The sequence below is a fragment of the Oncorhynchus masou genome, chromosome 24 (assembly GCF_036934945.1).
Source record: "Oncorhynchus masou masou isolate Uvic2021 chromosome 24, UVic_Omas_1.1, whole genome shotgun sequence".
NCBI lineage: Eukaryota > Metazoa > Chordata > Actinopteri > Salmoniformes > Salmonidae > Oncorhynchus > Oncorhynchus masou.
This window is the reverse complement of record NC_088235.1, coordinates 83,833,932-83,856,894: the sequence shown is the minus strand read 5'-3', so window position 1 is coordinate 83,856,894 and position 22,963 is coordinate 83,833,932. Positions and strand designations below refer to the sequence as shown.

The window sequence follows — 22,963 nt, the reverse complement described above, 5'->3', positions numbered from 1 at the left end:
GAGTAAATATAAACTCAGCAAAAAAAGAAAAATCCTCTCACTGTCAGCTGCGTTCATTTTCAGCAAAATTAACGTGGAAATAGTTGTATGAACATAACAAGATTCAACAACTGAGACATAAACTGAACAAATTCCACAGACATGTGACTAACAGAAATTGAATAATGTGTCCCTGAACAAAGGGGGGTCAAAATCAAAAGTGACATTCAGTATACGGTGTGGCCACCAGCTGCATTAAGTACTGCAGTGCATCTCTTCCTCATAGACTGGACCAGATTTGCCAGTTCTTGCTGTGAGATGTTACCCCATTCTTCCACTAAGGCACCTGCAAGTTCCCGGTCATTTCTGGGGGGAATGGCTCTAGCTCTCACCCTCCGATCCCACAGGTCCCAGACGTGCTCAATGGGATTGAGATCCGGGCTCTTCGCTGGCCATGGCAGAACACTGGCATTCCTGTCTTGCAGGAAATCACGCACAGAACGAGCAGTATGGCTGGTGGCATTGTCATGCTGGAGGGTCATGTCAGGATGAGCCTGCAGGAAGGGTACCACTTGAGGGAGGAGGATGTCGCCCTGTAACACACAGCAATGAGATTGCCTGCAATGACAACAAGCTCAGACCGATGATGCTGTGACACACCGCCCCAGACCATGACGGACCCTCCACCTGCAAATTGATCCCGCTCCAGAGAACAGGCCTCGGTGTAACACTCATTCCTTCAACAATAAACACGAATCCGACCATCACCCCGGTGAGACAAAACCGCGCCTCATCAGTGAAGAGCACTTTTTGCCAGTCCTGTCTGTCCAGCGATGGTGGGTTTGTGCCCATTGGCGACGTTGTTGCCGGGGATGTCTGGTGAGGACCTGCCTTACAACAGACCTACAAGCCCTCAGTCTAGACTTCTCACAGCCTATTGCGGACAGTCTGAGCACTGATGGAGGGATTGTGCATTCCTGGTGTAACTAAGGAAGTTGTTGTTGTCATCCTGTACCTGTCCCGCAGGTGTGATGTTCAGATGTACCGATCCTGTGCAGGTGTTGTTACACGTGGTCTGCCACTGCAGATCAGCTGTCAGTCCTGTCTCCCTTGGAGTGTCATTCCTTGAGCCCACTCTTTGATGGTCTCCATTCAAGTTAGAGTCATAGTATACAGAAATAATAATTATTAAATCAACAATAAGGACAAACAGCTGCATTTATTTGAATTTGCAGAAATTGTCAGATTGTTAGTAATCCAAATAGAAAAAAATAAAACAGTAAATATACATGGCCTTTTCTAGCCTATAAAAAAGGTACCCGGCCTGATATCCACTGTTTTCCGTCTAGTTAGGTACACAATATACACATGAAAAAGCTCATTTTTAAGCTACAGTTCTAAATAAACAAAAAGTACAGAATTTGACATATACAATAAAGCAAAACATTTTTATGAGAACAAAGAACGTTGGCCCAAGCAAGAATAAACCCTGTCATTCTTCCATTGAATTTGCCCATAAGGGTGCACATCTACTACCAAGAGACTAATGACACAGGAGGGAAATGATGGTAGCACTGGAAAATAAGGCAACCCTATATCGTCATCCATATCACCATATTCACTGTAATAATGGGAATGTTTTGAAATGTCTGTCCTATAACAAATGAGAAAAGACCAAAGATTAAATGTGGCACCAGGTGGGGATAACAGTTTCATTAAGTGAGAGGCCCTTAACGTGATCACAGTGGGGACACAAATTAAATTCAAGTATCAAAATGCCTAAGAGGACACTAACAAGCTGGATTGGGAAAATTACAAAGAAAAAAACAATTATGGGAAAATAATTTGACATAATCAACAATACATTAGGCAATGTTTGCATTTGTTTAAGGCAGTAATATTTCTTCCAAAAAGTAAGAACTAGATATCTTAATTCCATGTTAAATAAAAATTTAGCCCCCAATTCTTTTCTTCTTGTACAAAATAACTAAGCCTGTATCTGAAAATAAGCACTTTCATTTGACTTGTCTTCAAACGTTTGAGTGAGAATCAAAGAGTTCATATGGTCAGCGATGGGTTGTGCTCTGGATGTTTTTGGTCATCTTCACAGTGAAGTTTGTCAGGGCTTATCAGGCTGGAGCATATAGAGTTGGGTTGTCACTCAGTCTATTGTCTGGCACAAAACCTCAAATCTGGCACAGCATGGGAAGGCATGGCTGTTTGTTCGGTTAATGGTTGCCTTTCATGGCCTCCTTAGCAGCCAAGATGAGAGGTGTAAGACTGGAGAGGGGCTTTGCCAGCTTCAGGAAGGGATGCTAGACAAACAGGAAAGCGGGAGGAAAAAGAGAGTAAGGTTAATATTGGAGCTCATCTCTATTGTAGTACATGCAGATGGTGTAATGATGGAGGCATATACAGCCACATCCAACCAATCAGGTTGACACAAGAGTAGAAGAGCAAATCACATGGGAAGACAGATAAAATGGGGCATCACCTGCAGCAGCTCTTTTCCCCCGCCTCTCTTCTCCACATCCATTTCTAAGCAGTGATTAAGGAAGTCTCTGAAGATGGGGGACAGCTTTTCTGGGTTCTGCAGCTCTGGAGTGCCATTGGTAGCAATCAGGTACAGTGCCTTGGGGAGGAGAGGAGAGAGTGCAGAGGGGAAGACTAGAACTGTGAGATACCTTACAAATGTGCTGGAAAAGTCTGCCTGTTACATCCATGTCAGTCTTACATCACTATGGAACTAGCTTTTGATGCACTATGATACAGTAAAACAAAGAAATTTCATTTTAGAAGGGTGCTACTCTACGGTTCACTTACTCTAAGCGGATTCTCATTGAGGTATGGAGGCTCCCCCTCAACCATCTCAATGGCCATGATACCCAGGGACCAGATATCAACCTTTGGCCCGTAGGCCTTCCGGGTCACCACTTCAGGTGCCATCCAGTAAGGCGTGCCCACCATGGTGCTGCGCTTGCTCTGCTCTGGTGTGATCTGGGCGCAGAAACCAAAATCGGCTGCACAAAGAGAAGGGAGGTGGGACAACTCAGAGAGAGATGGAGACTGAATGTTAGCACTACAAACAGCAGCACTTGCATAATAGTCAGTTGTTAACTATCCTTGCCAAAATGGTACTTCTCTTTCATAGGATGTAGATTAGTGGTTCGATGTGTCAGCTGTTTGTTCACCCTCCTGCAATTGCAAATAACCCAAATGTGCAGTAGGCTACAGTCAAAGGATTTTTTGACAGGGGGTGCAGGATATTTTTTGTGTGCCCGATTTAGATATGTTTCTGCTTATACTTTCCAACATTTTGGTAGGCTATTTGTAAATCAAGTGTCTATAATTATATACATGTAGTTTCTCTTTTGTCATTATATGGTGCCCTAGAAGACTAAATAAACTCGTACTCAACAGAAAATGTAATAGATCAATGGAATCAATACTTCAATCTAGTTGACATCGGTAAAGTTCTCTCTATCATCTCTGCTTATTTTGCGGAGCAAAGGCGTTTAGGGACCTGGGAGAAAATGCAGTAACAAATAAATAAATGGGAAAGATTTTCTGTGTAAAATTTCCAAATGACATCAGCTTGGATTTTATGTTGAAATACCATCAGCGTTTTAATTCTAATTATTTATGACATTCTGGGGTACAAGGGTTTATTTAGTCTCCTAGGGCAACCCATAATGACAGAAGAGAAGCTTGACTACCAAAATGTTGGATATTATAAGCAGAAACATATCTAAATCAGGCCAAACAAATCCTGCACCCCTTGTCAAAAAATCAATCTGCCGTCTGACTATAGGTAGCCTACAGCGCACTTTCTATATTAGCGGGTTAGGGTTGGGCCTCTGATTTTCACTTTACCATTCACTTTTTTTCACTTAACCCAGTTAAGGATGGGTTATTAGCAATTGTGGGCATGTGCGGGTGAACAAACAGCTGACTCACGCACCACTACCACTGTCAATAAGGTAAATATCTACCCCCAACTATTAGTGCTTTTACTTCCTTTACAACTCTACATAGACCATGGCCAGCCTGGGGTTGTTTAGGGGGTAGAGGGAGACTCACTGAGCTTGACAGAGCCATCCATCCCCAGTAGCACGTTGTCACTCTTGATGTCACGATGGATGACCTGGTTCGCATGAAGGAACTCCAGTGCTTGTAAACACTTCAGATGGGGAAACCAATGAGAGGGAGAGAGACACAGAGAGGGATGGTTATGAAGGACAAAACAGTCAACAAACATACACAAGTTTCTCACCCAGCCAGTGTTAAAGGGTAAATATGTAAAGGTTAACGCTGTGTGCCGTATAAGAGATGGTCACCTCTCTGCAGACAGCAGCTATCTGAGCCTCGTCCATGCAGGTCTCTGTCACCACATCAGTCAGCGAGCCACCAGCCAAGTACTCCATCACCACATAGAGCTCCTCTCCCACCAGGAAACTGACATAAACACACACAGACACCAAAGCCAGAGAGGTTGTTAGGATATATTGTATTGTAAGAAATGGTACACACAATGTGTTCCAGGACCTCTAGAGTCTCACCATCACCAGGAGGTTAGGTTTGGTACATCGAACTGACACCAAAGTTAGTGATGTTAAGGTTAATTATATAGTTGACCATTCTATTACCTGTCTACGAAGTTGACAATATTCGGGTTCTTTAACTCTTTCATCACCATAATTTCATTTATGATCAGCTCCTTCTTGGGCTGCTTCTGTAGGTTGATCTGTTTAATGGCCACCTGTGAAAAACACCCAGAAAGAAGGAAACGTTCAACATGAGCCTCTAAAATGGGTGAGTGATTAGTTATCCTGCAATTTCTCATCTGCTGCCAGGCTAACAGTCCTCAAACTCTTTCCCCATTCCTGACTCTCTTGTCGTCATTCCTCTACTCATTCAATATTTCCTTCCTTTCACTTATTCTCCTCTATGCATCCATCCCCGGTCGACCAATGACAACCCTTAATTCCCCTTTACCTCTTGTCCTGTGGCGACATCAATGGCTGTGTACACTGTCCCCGAAGCCCTGTGTGTGGACAATGTTTACATATTTTTTTATAACTCGGACACACACACACACCTCTGTCACACACACTCTCCCCATGCACAAATAAGGCCCCATACACACTGCACTCAAATACACCCCAATTACCACCTTCAAATAAACGTACACTTACCCCTGTCCAATTTTTTCATATCTTGTGTACTTCTTTTTGGGATCTCCAATGCTGACTATAGTTCCTGAGGGCAAATATATGATTATACAGACCAGACCAATACTGATTTCCCCTGACAAACGGATCTTAACATTGCTTTTGTAAAATATATAGTTTGTTTACTCAGTTTGTCCATGATCTCCTCGTCTGACATCTTTCCCTTCTTCTTCTGTCTGTCTACAGCCTTGGAGGCCAAGTCTCCATCTGGGCATGTGGCTGGAGCAGGGATGGGGTCAATGACGGAGCGAGTGTACACCTGCAGGCCAACACACAAGGCACACATAATAAATAAGCATGAGAGAATAAGGTCGAAAGAGAGCAAGAGCAAAAGAGAAGTGGAGGTTGTGAGCTTCATTCAAAATGACTCACACTCTTAGTGTATTCTGGACGTGGTGCCACAATGGGTGGGGGAGCTTCATCATCATCATCATCATCAATGTCCTTGATATTGGTCGATGAGGGTTCCATGAAATTTTTGACCAGCTAATGCAAAATAGAAGATATAACACACATTTCATACATAGCCCACACATATTTCCTTTACATATTTTCTGGGCTGCCATGAGTGAGGTCAAGGAACAAGAAATCGCAGCACCATATTATTCAGGTAGCTAGTAAGTCATCACTAGAACAAATGTAGTACTTACAGACTGGGGTCCTGTGGGGAAACGATCCTTTTCTAAAAATGAAAGAAAAAAAAAAATCGCAATCTTTAAAAAGTCTGTAACAAACAGAAAACAGTCAAGTCTAATCCATATGAAAGTTCACCAGAGGAGGAGAAACTGAGGTATTTCTGGCGGCCGTTGCCCGTAGAGTCATAGAATTTGAGCACGTCGAGAACAGCCTGTGGGTTCTTCTTCTGCTCGGACTTGGTGATGTTTGATGTCTGGAGAAGTCGTGCCCATTGCTCTGGCATGCCCTATCAGCGAGGAGGATACAAGGGGGGGTCAATCAACTAAGAAAACTAGCAGTACTACATCCATCCAGGCTGAGATTTGAGTATACCTGGAGTAAGAGATGAAGAGTTGGAGGAAAGTGTGGCTACTCACAGTGAACTCCCCAGTGACAGCATCAAAGCCAACGTGGATGGTGTGTTCAAAGTCTGAAGGCGGAGAGATCTCTGGTCTTTCTTTGTCCCGGTCTTTCTTTCTACCACCTGAAAGTCAATCAATAAACCATCATTACATTATCTGTTAATAAATGAGTTGAAATGTAATCAGATCCAACAATGGATAGACAAATCGAAAGACCAAAAAACCTCAACTGCCACTGGATAGTCTGATGCACACAGATGGAAACTAATATAAGATTGATTGCTTCTGAACTAAGATGCACTGAATGAAATGTAGCCTCTACTGGTAATGCACCTTTAACACCAGAACCACTAAAGCAGTCATTTGGACTGCTCACGAATGTCTATTTTTTTATTACTGTGACATTTTTAAAGTCATGCCTCTCTCTGTCCTTGAGACTTTTCCTAAATAAGTCCATTTAACACACTGTAGTTGTTAGAATCTTTAGTGACATTTTGATTAAGAGGAAGGGGGGGGGGGGGGTACTTTAGAACAGACCAATAGTGGAAGCCAACGGACAGGAATTCCCTTTTACGTGGAGACAGCTTCCACCCTACAGTGCATTCGGAAAGTATTCAGATCCCTCGACTTTTTCTACATTTTGTTGCGTTACTGCCTCATTCTAAAATGGATAAAATAAAAAATGTTTCTCATCAATCTACACACCATACCACATAATGACAAAGTGAAAACAGGTTTTTAGATATTATTGCAAATGTAGTAAAAATTAAAAACAGAACGTTTTTTTCTCTCCCTCCAATCAAAACAAAACGTTACTGTGTTTAAACATCTCAATACACTTTACATGAATATACAGTAGACACACTGAATGGCACACTGTTCGGCTGTCACGGTCTGACCTTTATTTCCTTTGTTTTGTCTTTATTTAGTATGGTCAGGACGTGAGTTGGGGTGGGCAGTCTGTGTTTTTCTATGTTTTTCCATTTCTATGTTTGGCCTGATATGGTTCAAAATCAGAGGCAGCTGTTTATCGTTGTCCCTGATTGAGAACAATATTTAGGTAGCCTGGGTTTCACTGTTGGTTTGTGGGTGTTTGTTTCCGTGTCTGTGTCTGTCACCACACGGGACTGTTTCGGTTTGGTTTTTTGTTCATGTTCACATTTATTTTTTTGTATTTCTTAGTGTTCAGTTTATGTTTTATAATAAACGATATGGACACTTACCACGCTGCGTTTTGGTCCAATCCCTGCTACACCTCTTTAGACGAAGAGGAGGAAATCTGCCATGTAAGTGACCAGGAGTTAGCTGGACTGACAGACAGCTGTCGTCATTATGTGGTGCTTGCCCTGCAGAGTACAGTTGATCGAACCTCAGGCCAGTCCATGGTAAATCCCACCAGTCTCTGAGAGAATTCAACCTCTGACCCCTGGGATGTGTCTTTGGGAAGTGTAGTTTGTTTATCTGGCTATGTCTTTAGGGGATGTACAGTAGTAGCTAGTTTCTCTGGAGACCTCACTTCTTCACTGTAGGAATAAATGTGTAAACCAAGAGACCCTGGAAACTGGGGGCTGGGGCCGGGAGCTGAGGGCTGGGGAAGGGAAGAGAGGCCCTCTACTGTACATGTTTGTTGTGTACTGTAGAGGACAACGGTGGGAACTTGTCAGTGGGTTGAAAATGCAGTTCTCAGCCAAAAACAGAGGGCCACATCAGATGTAATGCAACACATACAAATCCCCCTTGAGAATCAATCAGATCATCAGACAGTCTTGAAGTTCTGTGACATAAGCCTCCACCTGACCTTAGGATCTGATCCAGCTCAGAGCAACAAGCACGTCTTTTTCAAAGAGGAGTTTTTTCACCTTTTATGATGTCACCTGGATTTTACTACCTACTTGGACATCTTTATAACCGTACAACAAACTACAATTACAACATCTTAGAGTTATAGTGGAAGGAATCCAATGGGCTAGAAGTACATTTCTAATACATTTCAATATTTATTGAAAGTTCCAAGCCCAGCCTTTGCTTCAACCAGTGAACTGTATTCAAATCCCCAGGGGTTGTTATTCAAAATCCGGTTCAGAGATGAAGGTTGTATTTTTAATGTTCCCTGTTTGCTAGAAATACTGTTTTTACATAAGTATTCAGACACTTTGCTCTGCGACTTGAAACTGAGCTCATGTGCATCCTGTTTACGTTGATCATCCTTGAGATATTTTTACAACTTGGAGTCCACTTGTGGTAAATTCTATTTATTGGACATGATTTGGAAGGGCACGCACCTGTCTATATAAGGTCCCACATTTGACAGTGCATGTCAGAGCTAAAACCAACCCATGAGGTTGAAGGAATTGACCGTAGAGCTCCGAGACAGGATTGTGTTGAGGCACAGATCTTGGGAAGGGTACCAAAAAAATGTCTGCAGCATTGAAGGTCCCCAAGAACTCAATGGCCTCCATCATTCTTAAATGGAAGAAGTTTGGAGCCACCAAGACTCTTCCTAGAGCTAGATGCCTGCCAAACTGAGCAATTGGGGGAGAAGGGCCTTGGTCTGGGAAGTGACCAAGTACCCGATGGTCACTCTGACAGAGCTCCAGAGTTCATCTGTGGATATGGGAGAACCTTCCAGAAGGACAACCATCTCTGCAGCACTCCACCAATCAGGCCTTTTTGGTACCAGACGGCAGTGGTGGAAAACGTACTCAATTGTCATACTTGAGTAAAAGTAAAGATACCTTAATAGAAAATAACTAGTAAAAGTGAAAGTCACCCAGTAAAATACTACTTGAGTAAAAGTCTAAAAGTATTTGGTTTTAAATATACCTAAGTATCAAAAGTACATGGAATTGCTAAAATGTACTTAAATAACAAAAGTAAAAGTATAAATAATTTCAACTTCCTTATATCAATTTTCATTTTATTTTTTTATTGACGAATAGCCATGGGCACACTCCAACACTCAGAAATTATTTACAAACAAAGCATTTGTGTTTCGTGAGTCCGCCAGATCAGAGGCAGGGACGTTATCTTGACAACTTTGTGAAATTGACCATTTTCCTGTCAAAACGTAAGGAGCACTATTGAGTCTCAGATTGACATTCTCTCCCTGACCAAGTCTGTAATACCTACATGTTTCAAGCAAACCACCGAAGTCTCTGTGATCAAGAAAGCGAAAGTAACCTGTCAAAATGTTAAGGGAATTTTTATCAATGATGACTAATTATGTATACATTTCAATCAGGACTGACTAGTCCAAATGCTATTATGTACTGTACATATATGAATTGTCTTTCTTGCTCCCATTCCCAATTGTATATAATATAGTCAGGAGTTTAGAACAGTGCCTTGGTACAAATGAATGAACTATCTCTAGACTGTCTAGAATGCTATCTACACTGATGAATTGACCTTGGCTACAGGTGAGGAGGGAAGGCTCGAGAACTATAGGGCCTCTCTACCGGTGTCATGAAGAGATAGATCATTTAGAAAACGCTGACGTCATTTTCAGTTTATAACCTTTGGAAAAATGTGTATATACCAGTACTCTCTTGAATTAAACGCTGTTACCTGACTTTTAAGACTGGTCTCGATCTATTCCATGCAAAAATGATAAACTTACAACTTATTATGAAATAGATAGAGTGTGAATTTGGTTTTGGCTACAAAACATATAGGAATTTAGAATTCCTCTAACACTAAATGATTACCACCCCGTAGCACTCAAGTCGGTAGCCATGAAGTGCTTTGAAAGACTGGTCATGGCTCACATCAACACCATCATCCCGGAAACCCTAGACTTACTACGGAATTGTGTTTGGCCACACAGTCAACACCATCATTAAGTTTGCTGACGACACAACAGTGGTAGGCCTCACTGACAATAGTGAGACAGCCTCAAGTTCCTTGGTGTCCACATTACCAACGGACTATCATGGTCCAAACACAAAATGTGGAAAAGGTCAAGGGGTCTGAATACTTTCCGAATGCACTGTACACCCTAAAAAAGAGCCTCCCCATCAGCTAATAGGGGAAGGGGTATACCTACTGAATGCATTCAACTGAATGTGCCTTCCGCATTTAACCGAACCCCTCTGAATCAGAGAGGTACGTGGAGCTGCCATAATCGACATCCAAGTCTTCGGCACCCGGGGAACAGTTTCCTTGCTCAGGGGCAGAACGACAGATTTTTACTTTGTCAGCTCGGGGATTTGATCCAGCAACCTTTTGGTTACCTGGCCCAACGCGCTAACCACTAGGCTACCTGCTGCCCCAATACAGTTGCATACGCAGGATTTGTATTACACAGAGGGACTATGACAAACAAGCCAACTATCTGGATGAGCTTTTCAGGTAGCGGGGTTACCCAGAGGAATGGCTGCATGACGCAAGGGATCGTTATAAAACTATGACCCAGGTTGACAGCCTCATGCCCAAACCCACATGACCAATGCGTTCAGTGCTTCCTTCAGTACTCCCCACATGGTAAACAGTTCAACCACATCATTAAAAAACACTGGTACATCTTGAGCACTGATCCACAACTGGAAAAGACGTTTAAAACAACCCCCGCGGGTCGTCTTCAAACGCGCCTCTCATCAATCAAATGGTGGTGATATCGGATCTTCCACCAGTGTCACGTAGTACTTTCCTAGACAATGTGCCAAATGGTAATTACAGATGTGGCCGATGTAACCAGTGTAGCTTTACAAACAAATGCACAATGTTCAATCACCCTATTACGGGCAAGGTCATTAAGATTAAGGGCATCATTACGTGTTCCACAAAAAATGCGGTATACCTGATCAAGTGTGTGGTCTATGCTATGTAGGAAATACGAAACAATCTCTGACAACAAGGAGTAATATCATGACCCTTGACCAGAGAAACCCTGTGGCTGTGCATTTCATGGAGGCTCGTCACAACATTAGCTCTCAGAGACACATCGGTATCGAACATGTTAAGACTCCTGGGGGGTACTGATAATCTTCTCAATAATATTGTATTGGATTCACCATGTGTACCATGTCCCCTAAAAGGTCTGAACCAAGAGTTTGACGTCAGACCATTTCTTACATGAATATGTCACTTTGATTTGTCTTGCCTTCCAGGTCTCCAACTTGGTCATTTTGTAAATATAGGTCATTTTTTTGTAACTACCACATGTGCCAATCTCATTGATATCAAATTATTAGTGATACACAAATAGTTTCTACACCCACCATGTGTCATGTGCGTAATGGTCATGCGCGGTTAAATATGTATATTTTGGGATGTAAGCACAGTTTTTGTTTGTTTTTTTGACTTGAAAAAGATCCGTTAGAAACATTGTCAACAAAGCCGTGAATTGGGAGCTTTAACAGTTTGCAGGCCTTCTTGTTCGTATACTAGAATCTTAATATCACAAAATGAACTGGAGTTATAATCAGTTTTAAGATGGCATGTCATTTTTTTGAATGGTTTTCCCCCGTTGCCCCTCTTCCGACAGTAGGGCCTGATCCCCTCCTTCTCCCGGAAGTTGGAGGTGCCGTGCCCAGTTGATAATCACCCCAATAATTGCCTCGAAACTGAACCTAAGCTAAACTATACAGAGACTAACGTCACACAACAAATTAAATAAATGAGAGTATGATGGGTGAGAAAGTGTGAGTTGATTACAGAGGGGAAGCTAACAATGCCAAATTTTGTAAATCACCAATCGCGAATGAAGAACAATGCAGGCCATTCCATTGTATTGATCTATCTAATTTCAAAATGGTATGTACCCTCTATCAGCCCATTGAATCCAAGCAGTCTTATATATCTACTCTGGCCTACTTGGAGTACACAGTGTACAAAGTTTGCATCATTTACAATGGCAAGAAGACCAAGATGATTGGATGCACATTCTGCGTCAGCGTTGCTACAAAATCTGAATGCAAACAGCTCAGATAGTGGGGAAGAGGCCCAGTGGTACCCTTGTGTTAAAAAAAAAAGATAGAGGACAGCCGACACGCTTTAGAGCCCCTCCCAGTGCCCCACCTCTATGGACTCGTCTGACCTTTCTCCGCGCCTGAGAAAATGGAGATGATCTTGTTGCGGGGTTTCCTCTCCTCTGGAACCGAGGGCAGGGGCTTAGAGCTGTGATTGGCTGATAGTGGGTCCTTGCTGGAGCCTGTGCTGAAGATGGTGCTGCTCATCCGGACCGGGGGGGCAGGGGGCTTGTCCTTGGGATCACCGTTATCACACATGGCCACAGGGAGGGGGGAGGACAGAAAGGGTAACAGAAAGAGACAGACAAAGAGTGTGCAGAATAGACAGAGGGGTGTGTAGAGAGATCAGGAATGGGAATCAGAAGAGAAGGAGAGAGCAGAGTGATATCTGCAAGAAAAACAGAGACATAATCAGCTTGACCACACAAATGACAGGTGAACAAGAGCACATGAACATTACATTACATAACATAATAGATGGTTTTGCTTTTGGAGGCCAGTTCAGTTTTGTGGACACCATAGAGATGTGTAGATATCGCAACGTTGTATCTGTCCCATTATGGCACCTGTGAGAGCAGGGGCAGCGCCATTGAGGCCATCTCCATTTTGAAGTCGTACAATTTCTTCTTCTAGTACTTCTACGAGTGTGATAAACAGGTATAAAGCCAAGGTTGGGAATTTACTGCCAGCTGGACTGGCAGAATGTGTGTTCACAAGTATAATTAGTTGGCTGACCCCTCCTGGTGACCTAGATGAAATTGTAATCATTCACACCCAGTTGAGTACTTCAAAATGGTGAAAGTATTAAATGGTATTGCCCATGTTAAAATGGGCTTTGGGCACTAGAGGTCTCTATACAGTACATATCTGTGGGTGACACTGACTTTACACAGTAGATGAGCACAGTTATGTAGACAGGAAGCTCTGTCCTGCAGAGGTCATTTTCTCCCTGGCATGTTTTCAGCATTCCACTGAGATTATGGAGAGATTTGAGCATAGACCATATTTCCTATATTATCATCATCACATACTCATTCACACTCTAAAGATAATTCTGTGTCTATGTAAGGAGGGGGGCAGGGGACAACAACAACACTGGATAAGTTGTGGTGCAGAGGTGATAGGTAGGGACTTGACAAGATCAGTAGGGTCTAGAATAGATATGCTGCAATCAGTCATTTATCAGAAAGGTGTGGGATACAGAGCCAAGGAAAGCACTGCCAGTGCAGACTGTGGCGGGTTTTTAGAGGTTTCATAATTGATGTAGTAGAGATCAACAATAGGGAGAGAATACCTTGAGTAAAGAAGCAGCATCACCAGTGTGGCACTGTCTCCCTTTCATTTGTATCCTTTGCTATCTTCATCTAATTATGAGAGAAGTGGCAAGGGGGAAGCCAATTAATTGGAGGACATCCGATTCCACTATTGTTCTCACATCTATCCATCTTCTCAGATCAGTGCAGATGATAGAGAGTAAATGAAGAGAGGAAACCATGTCAGACTACTGAGAAACACAATAAATGGACTGTGTATGAAGACTATCATAATCAACTTTCAAGATCAGTAACATTAGCTAGTTACAAAAGAGAGAAGATAGAGGCATACCTATAAATTCTCTCACTCCACACATTCAATAGCATTTACCTAACACTAGGCCAAGGCTTCTGAAATATGCAACATAGTAACGTTAGCTAGTTCTACATTCCAATCACCACGACATCCAACACAGAGGTAAAGACAGATTCAGGTTGGATATTACATGGATATTCACCTGTAGTTTTCCTTATGTCCACCAACAGCAGTTAGGGACCGTCAACATAGTGACAAATCAACATTTTTTCATTTCAATAGATCTTTAACCATTACTCCTAAAACTTTCAAAACTGGTTCTAGCTAACCCGGTGGCATAGACACCTATTGCACACACCTTTTTTTGTTGGTTTACATCTCACACTATTTTAAAATTATTTATTTTAATTTTTGAAATTCATGTGACCAACACCTCAAAAAAGGTTCATAATGTATACTCAGTGGGTTTCTGCACACTCTTTTGTGTCAATTTGCATCTCATGAGGTTTTACAATAAAAAATAAATAAAAAGTCAATAGCTCTCTGGCCATGTGACCTACAACCCTCAAATTGCTATCAGAATATCCACTGCACAAAACTTTTGTTTGTCCATTTTAATCTCATGCGATTTTATATTAATTTCCAATGTTTCTAATTTCAATAGCTCCTTGGTCATGTGACCTACTGACCTCAACCAAGGTTCAGAATGTCCCTTCTATATGGCACACCCTTTTGTTTGTCCCTTTTCATCTCAGGTGATTTTACATAAATATTTTTAAAATGTTACATTTCAATAGCTCCTTGGTCATTTGAACTACTGACCTCATACAAGGTTCAGAACGTACTCAGTGGGCCTACACATTGCACACTCTTCAGTTTGTCCATTCTCACCTCACGTTTTTAGATACATTTTGTAAACTTTCTCATTTCAATAGCTCCTTGGTCACGTTTTTGTTATTTACTGCTGCTCTTTAATTATTTGTTGTTACTTTCTCTTACTTTTTTAGGGATTTTCTTAAAACTGCAGTGTAGGTTAAGGGCTTGTAAGTAAGCATTTCACTGTAGGGTCTAAATACAACTTGATTTGATGTGACCTACTGACCTCAAACAAGGATCAGAATGTCCACTGACTACCCTTCTATATTGCACACCTTAGTTTGTCAATTTTATCTCACACGTTTTTACAGTAATTGCTTGCTCTGCTCCCCTGAAGGACAGTGTCACTCACACACCTATTCACTTGGGCATTCCCACTGGGGCCTTCCTGACCTCTAGGCAGGCCCCCATTGCCATCTGAACTCCAGGCCTCTACTCCCTGCCTGCCCTTTCCCTGGGCCTGAGTGTATATAGCTTACTCCCTGGAACTACAGACCTTACTCCATGGAACTACAGACCTCCACACCTACTCTTCCTACCCGTTCAACACCCCTCTCACTGGGCATCAACGTGCCCTGGCCGGGGCTCAGCCATCTCCATAACCTTGCCCATCAGGCGAACTGGAGCACCCACACTTAAGTACCCCCTCCTGGACACTAAGACATCTATTTTCCCGCTGTCAGGAACCACGTGCACCTGGTGACCCGCCTGCTTTTTTCCACTTTGAGTGCCCACTCCAACCTCCATAGTTTTTATTGTAGGAACACAAAGAAAGTACAAATAAAGTCAAATATAAAAGAACAAAAAAAAAGATCTGGCAGTTACAGTGCACTTCATACCTTCATCATCATATCATCATTTACATTTACATTTATTAGTTACATTGACATCTTTGAATTAGACATTTTCCAAGTATGAAACCCATTTTTCCCAGTATTCCTGACCTCTCTCCTGTTGAGTTCTTAAAGCAAAGGTCATACGCTCCATGTGGTGTATTCCTTCTACAATGTCTATCCATTGTGTCACTGTGGGAGGGTCTTTTTGAAGCCATTTCCTAGTGATAGCCTTTTTACTGGCTGCCAGTAGGACCTTCAAGAGAACTTACACAATAGTGAAAAGTACATCAGGTATTTCACCCATGTACAAAGAAATTAATGTTTGTTCTATGTCAAATCCCATTATTTTTCCAATGTTAGATCTTATTTCTCCCCAGTAAGTTTCGATTGCGGGGCAATTCCAAAAGATATGAGAGTGGTCTGCCCTCAATAGACCGCATTCTCTCCAGCAAAGGTGTAGTGAGCCAGTCTGTTTTGATTTCAGTTTAGGTGTTATGAAGAAACGTATAACATTCTTCCAACAGAATTCTCTCCATGACCTTGAGTTGGTGGAGCTTTGTTGAGTCTCTAATACGTTCAACCATGTTTCATCAGTTATTTCAATGTTAAGTTCCTCCTCCCATTTCTTTTTAATATAGTTTGTAGAATGTTTCTTTGAGGATTGAATACCCAAGTAGAGATTTGAAATACTTTTTTTGTTACTCCCCAAGTTGTATGTGTTAGGTCCTCGAGGGTCAGTCACTTTTATCTCCCTTAAGAAAGTGTCGAACTTGTAGGTATCTGTAAAAATCTTGTTTAACCAAGCCATGTTTTTTACTTAGGTCCTGGAAGTTATCTAGGTTCCCATTCCTTATGATTGTGATGATGCCTTTCTGCGTCCATTGTTTAAACCTGCTGTCCTGAGTTGCAGGGATGAAGCTGGGGTCGTATGTGGGCCAACACAGCAGTTTGATCTCTCTGTCTAAATGATTTTGCTTAACTACCCTAAACCATGTCTTCAGAGAGAAATGAATCCACTGATTTTGTCTATTGTATATTTCTTTTACCATGTCCTTATTTCCCAAAACTGACTGTATGGGTATCTCTGTCAAAGTAGTCTCAATGTCTTTCCATTTGGATTCGTATTCTGAATTGCACCAACACACCAAGGTCTCAATTGGGCTGACACATAAATATTTTAGGTTTGGTAAGGCCATACCCCCAGTTTTTTGGTAACTGTAATGTTGTATATCTAGTTCTTGGTCTCTTACGGTTCCAGATAGACCTTGGTATCCGTTTATCCCATTCCCTAAACTGTTGAGACAGGATTTCTATGGGCAGTGATTGGAACAAATACAGTAACCTTGGCAGGATGTTCATTTTGATTGTTTCAATTCTACTACTAAGATCTAAGGGAAGTGAATTCCACCTGTCTAGGTCATCATATATTTTCTTGTTAATGTGATTGTAATTCATGCAATAAAGTTTGAGTGTATCTTTTGGTAAATTCACTCCCAGATATTTAATGGATGAAGAGGTCCAGGTGAAGTTATACCTACTCTTCAGCGCTTCCTGTGGGGTATAATTTTCTACTAGGGCTTGGGTCTTGTGTACGTTAAGCACATACCCTGAATATGTTCCAAATGTTTGTAAAACATCCATCAATCTAGGTACACTTCAGCCTGGGTCTTTAAGGAATAACAGAACGTCATCAGCATACATGCATATCTTATGTTCACTGCCTCTTATTGTTATTCCCTCTAAGGTTGGGTCCTGTCTTATTGCCTGTGCTAATGGTTCGAGGTACAAGGAGAAGAGCGTGGGTGAAAGATTACAGCCTTGTCTTGCCCCTCACTCTAATTTTAGCGTTCGTGTCAAATGTCCATTTTATCTTTATTCTAGCGGTCGGACATGAATACAGTGTTTTGATGCACTGTATCACTTTGTTGAAACCAAATCTTTCCCTAACTTGGAATAGGTAATCCCATCCCACTGAATCAAATGCTTTTTCTGCATCTAGGCTGATTAATATTGCACTTATTCTGAGTAATGCGGTCCATGACATAGTAGTGTTCTCCTTATATTGTCCTGTGTCTGCCTATTTTGTATGAAACCAGTTTGATCTCCATCAATCAATTCTGGGATTATGTTCTCCATTCTTTTGGCTATGATTGATGCATATAGTTTATAATCTGTGTTAAGAATTTCGATAGGTCTATTTGAACTACATTCTTATCTTTACCCTCTTTTGGGATTACTGATATGATGGCCTCTCTCCATGACGGTGGGAGACCCCCCTCCCTCAAGAGTCCAGTTAAAACAGGTCTTAAGTAGAGGTGTTAATTGTTCTCTGAAAGTCTTGAACCATTCTGAAGGGAAGCCATCAGTGCCTGGAGACTTGTTGACTTTTTGTTGAGATATTGCTTTATTAATTTCTTTGGTGGATATTTCTAAAGTTAGTCTATCATTTTGCTCTGTCCCAATTGAGGGGAGATCAAGTGAATTCAAAAAGTACTCTATTGTCTGTGCATCTGCCTTCTCTGGTTGCTTGTACAGATTTGTGTAATATGATTCAAATGCATTCTGTATTTCATCTCATTTGCATGTGATCTTTTTTGTTTTGAAAATGGTATTCCGTGCTTGTTGTTTCCTGAGTCTCCATGCAAGTAATTTGGTTGCCTTTGAGCCTGCTTCATAATATTGTTATTTCTCTACTTATCTATAAATCTTGTCAATCTCCTGTTCTACCTTTTGAATCTCTCGTAATATAAGAGGGTCTTTGTATCGACTACGAGATCTTTCTAAGTTTCTTAGGGTTTCCTGTAAATTCAGCAGTTTCTGTGCTTTAATCTTTTTTTTTTTCTCTTTTTTTTTTACCTTTATTTTACTAGGCAAGTCAGTTAAGAACAAATTCTTCCTAGGAACAGTGGGTTAACTGCCTGTTCAGGGGCAGAACGACAGATTTTGTACCTTGTCAGCTCGGGGATTTGAACTTGCAACCTTTCGGTTACTAGTCCAAAGCTCTAACCACTAGGCTACACTGCCGCCCCTTGAGAGATGTGGCTATGATCTTCCCTCTAATAACCTCCTTAGCTGCATCCCACAATATATCATTATTCTCCAGATAGATGTTCAATTCTGTCTTTATTGAATCCTTGAATGCTGGATCATTCAGCATGCTTGTATTAAGTCTCCATATACACTGCTCAAAAAATAAAGGGAACATTTAAACAACACAATGTAACTCCAAGTCAATCACACTTCTGTGAAATCAAACTGTCCACTTAGGAATCAACACTGATTGACAATAAATTTCACATGCTGTTGTGCAAATGGAATAGACAACAGGTGGAACTTATTGGCAATTAGCAAGACACCCACAGTAATGGAGTGGTTCTGCAGGTGGTGACCACAGACCACTTCTCAGTTCCTATGCTTCCTGGCTGATGTTTTGGTCACTTTTGAATGCTGGCGGTGATTTCACTCTAGTGGTAGCATGAGATGGAGTCTACAACCCACACAAGTGGCTCAGGTAGTGCAGCTCATCCAGGATGGAACATCAATGCGAGTTGTGGCAAGAAGGTTTGCTGTGTCTGTCAGCGTAGTGTCCAGAGCATGGAGGCGCTACCAGGAGACAGGCCAGTACATCAGGAGACGTGGAGGAGGCCGTAGAAGGGCAACAACCCAGCAGCAGGACCACTACCTCCGCCTTTGCGCCTTTTGCCCTGCAAAATGACCTCCAGCCACAAATGTGCATGTGTCTGCTCAAACGGTCAGAAACAGACTCCATGAGGGTGGTATGAGGGCCCAACGTCAGAGGTGGGGGTTGTCTTTACAGCCCAACACCGTGCAAGACGTTTGGCATTTGCCAGAGAACACCAAGATTGGCAAATTCGCCACTGGCGCCCTGTGCTCTTCACAGATGAAAGCAGGTTCACACTGAGCACATGTGACAGACGTGACAGAGTCTGCAGACGCAGTGGAGAACATTCTGCTGCCTGCAACATCCTCCAGCATGACCGGTTTGGAGGTGGGTCAGTCATGGTGTGGGGTGGCATTTCTTTGGGGGGCCGCACAGCCCTCCATGTGCTCGACAGAGGTAGCCTGAATGCCATTAGGTATGAGATGAGATCCTCAGACCCCTTGTGAGACCATATGCTGGTGCGGTTGGCCCTGGGTTCCTCCTAATGCAAGACAATGCTAGACCTCATGTGGCTGGAGTGTGTCAGCAGTTCCTGCAAGAGGAAGACATTGATGATATAGACTGGCCCGCCCGTTCCCCAGACCTGAATCCAATTGAGCACATCTGAGACATCATGTCTCGCTCCATCCACCAACGCCACGTTGCACCACAGACTGTCCAGGAGTTGGCGGATGCTTTAGTCCAGGTCTGGGAGGAGATCCCTCAGGAGACCATCCGCCACCTCATCAGGAGCATGCCCAGGCGTTGTAGGGAGGTCATACAGGCACGTGGAGGCCACACACACCACTGAGCCTCATTTTGACTTGTTTTAAGGACATTACAAAGTTGGATCAGCCTGTAGTGTGGTTTTCCACTTTAATTTTGAGTGTGACTCCAAATCCAGACCTCCATGGGTTGATCAATGGAAATCAAATTTATAATTTGTGTGATTTTGTTGTCAGCACATTCAACTATGTAAAGAAAAAAGTATTTAATAAATATTTCATTCATTCAGATCTAGGATGTGTTATTTTAGTGTTCCCTTTATTTTTGTTGAGCAGTGTAGTATTTCTTGGTTTGCTATCAAGGTATAGAGTTAGGTAAACTCCATTATGATCTGATAAGTCGCTCTGCCCGATCCTACAATCCTTAAACCTGTGTCTATCTGCACTGTACATAAAAAAGTAGTCTAACCTGGAGTATTCAGTGTGGCGGGCTGAGCAAAAAGTATATTCCTTATCGGTCTTGTGTGTGTCAACGCCATACATTGAGCAGTCCTAGATCCAGCAGTATCCTATTGATCTTTTTGGCAACTAGGCTAATTTTCCTATTTTGGTTTGTGATGTCCAATTTTGAGTTTAGAATTGTGTTAAAGTCCCCTTGACAGATACGAGTGCCAGTGGTTTCTGTGGCAATTAAATCAAAACACCTTCCGGTAGAAGACCATGTCACTCCATGGGGGTGCGTATACATTATTTCATATAACTTCCTTGTTATCCAGTTTACATTTAACAAGTATAAATCTACCCTCCTTGTCTTTTATTTCTGACATAAACTCAAAATTAACTGAATTTGGGATAAAAATTGCAACTCCCCTTCTACCCATTTTGTAAGAAGGAAAAAAAGTGTTCCTATATCCCATTTTCCCTGAGTTTCTCGTGTTCAGGTGTGGATAAGTGAGTTTCCTGACAGAATAGTATGTCAACTCTCTCCTGTTTCATCTTTGCTATTACCTTCTCTTGATGGCACTCCCCAGTCCGTTTACATTGAGACTGATGACCTGAAATTCCCGATGATGCATCAATATAAACAAAAAACCATGTGCACAATATCTGTCTGCTTATCATGAACCTAAAAATGAACAAAAAAATCAAGAACGATAATAAAGTAAACCAAAGCGGGAAAATACTTTGGTATTTGGACTCCCATGTCAGAGGACTGTCTCTGTGCTTCATTGAATTTCTTCACTTTGATATTCAGAGCACTGGGCAGAAATCACATCAACACCCACCTCGGGCCTTCGCGATGCTTGGTTTTACTTAAAGCAGACGGATTCCCCTGGTCCGCACCCACTCTAAATCAGCTGCTCGGCGCCGGAGACCCAGCGCGAACAAGGACCGGCGCACGTCCAGAGTTGCCGCCACCAACTGCCTGACCCAACCCCCGTCTGTCCAGCCTTCGGCCCCCAACCCCCGCACGCAGCCCCTCTCTGCACAACAAACTTCCAATGGTGGTGAAAGAAGGGCAATGGAGCAACTGCTCTGGATTTTCAAGGGCCAGTGAGAGCTCAACGGACGCCGCCAGAACCGCAACGCTTTCCAGGACTTGGGCCCCTTAGTCAGTGGGCATTCTCAACCTTGTTTGAGTCAAGTAGGTCACATGACCAAGGAGCTATTGAAATCAGAAAGTTTGAAAAATTTAATTCAGGCCCACTGAGTGTACATTCTGAACCTTGAAGTCAGTAGGTGACATGGAGCTATTGAAATTCAAATGTGTGGCGCAGTGGTCTAAGCTGTCGCTGTGCTCCTAGAGATTCTGGGTTCGAGTCCAGGCTCTGTCACAGCCGGCCACGATCGGGAGACCCATGGGGCGGTGTACAATCGGCCCAGTGTCGTCCGGGTTTGGCTGGCAGGGATGTCCTTGTCCCATCGTGCACTAGTGACTCCTGTGCCATGCTGACACGGTCAGAGGCGTTTCCTCCGACAAATTGGTGCGGCTGGCTACCGGGTTAAGTGGGCATTGTGTCAAGAAGCAGTGCGACTTGGTTGGGTTGTGATTCGGAGGACGCACAGCTCTCGACCTTTGCCTCTCGAGTCCCTACTGGAGTTGCAGCGATAACACAAAATTGGGAAGAAAAAAAGTAGTTTGTGCTTTGTTTACACTCCCTAACAAATTCAACTAGGAATACAAAATGCTGCTCACATTTCCACGTTTATGAGCTTTGGAAAGCGAATTAATGTCCAAATCTTGAAAATAAGAACTGCGCAATTTTTCCAACATCAAGACACTTATTTGGATTCTGTGGCTCAAGTGGTTAGAAAGAGCGAATTTCAAAACTGAAACGGTCTTTACCTCAGTACTTCCAACTGTGTATTAGAAAGTCAGTGAAAGATCAGATGCTCTGTCGTCTTGCAAGTGACGTTAGGCCTAACTATTTAGCGGATTCCACGATTATATTAGTGCTAATTGTTTTAGCTAGTCAACTATGCTAATTAAAGCAGGTTAGCTAGGCTAACAGTTACCCGAGTTTTTTCTCTCCAGTTAGATAGCTATGTGTAATTAGAGTTCTAACTAACGTTAGCTAGCACTACGAGAAAAGCAGAAATGTGCATGAGCGAATTAGCTAGCAAGCTTGTTCTCCAAGTGCAGTAGCGCGAATGCCAGACAATAACGAACCATGCTTGATAATACACATGTTCATTTGGTAAGCAACATACATGCATTGATTCGCTAGAAAGCGGTTGTCGGTACCGAGGACAAGCACTAATTTATTTGATGATGACGTTCTGCGACTCGCAACTTACCAGAAAGACTCCACAGGAAACATGAATATAACTTGGGTCCAATCCCTAGACGCTATGAAAACGTTTGTACATACGCAAAACAAGAGTTATGATATTACTGTGGAACTTGCATAAATTACACAGCGTAATCCATTGTGTTTTCAATAGTTCAGTTCCCTACATAATTTTTTCCTCAATCTTTTCGTCCCGGGAATAATTCCACTATGGCGAAGAGGAGGCGGAACTACCGCCCCAGCGACGGGTGTTACAACTATATTAAACGGTACCAACTACATATTGAT

The 22,963-nt window shown here is 42.4% G+C and overlaps 1 protein-coding gene across 3 annotated transcripts; it reads right to left on the bottom strand.

The window, feature by feature from the left end:
• Window positions 1-1,179: 1,179 nt before the first annotated feature.
• Window positions 1,180-22,895, bottom strand: pak2b (p21 protein (Cdc42/Rac)-activated kinase 2b). 3 transcript variants are annotated; one of them, XM_064935322.1, is made up of 16 exons: window positions 22,683-22,895; window positions 13,511-13,580; window positions 12,285-12,604; window positions 6,263-6,369; window positions 5,982-6,132; window positions 5,861-5,892; window positions 5,583-5,696; window positions 5,337-5,469; window positions 5,175-5,238; window positions 4,975-5,023; window positions 4,626-4,738; window positions 4,317-4,434; window positions 4,060-4,159; window positions 2,803-2,999; window positions 2,474-2,611; window positions 1,180-2,294 (listed from the first exon to the last, which is right to left on the bottom strand). In XM_064935322.1, the coding sequence occupies exons 3-16, from the start codon at window positions 12,472-12,474 to the stop codon at window positions 2,208-2,210; spliced, it is 1,593 nt and encodes a 530-aa protein (XP_064791394.1). In that variant the 5' UTR covers window positions 12,475-12,604; window positions 13,511-13,580; window positions 22,683-22,895; the 3' UTR covers window positions 1,180-2,207. The 3 variants fall into 3 exon arrangements, with proteins under 3 accessions (XP_064791394.1, XP_064791393.1, XP_064791395.1); XM_064935321.1 differs by lacking the exon at window positions 13,511-13,580; XM_064935323.1 differs by lacking the exons at window positions 13,511-13,580; window positions 22,683-22,895 and having other exon boundaries at window positions 12,266-12,417.
• Window positions 22,896-22,963: the final 68 nt, after the last annotated feature.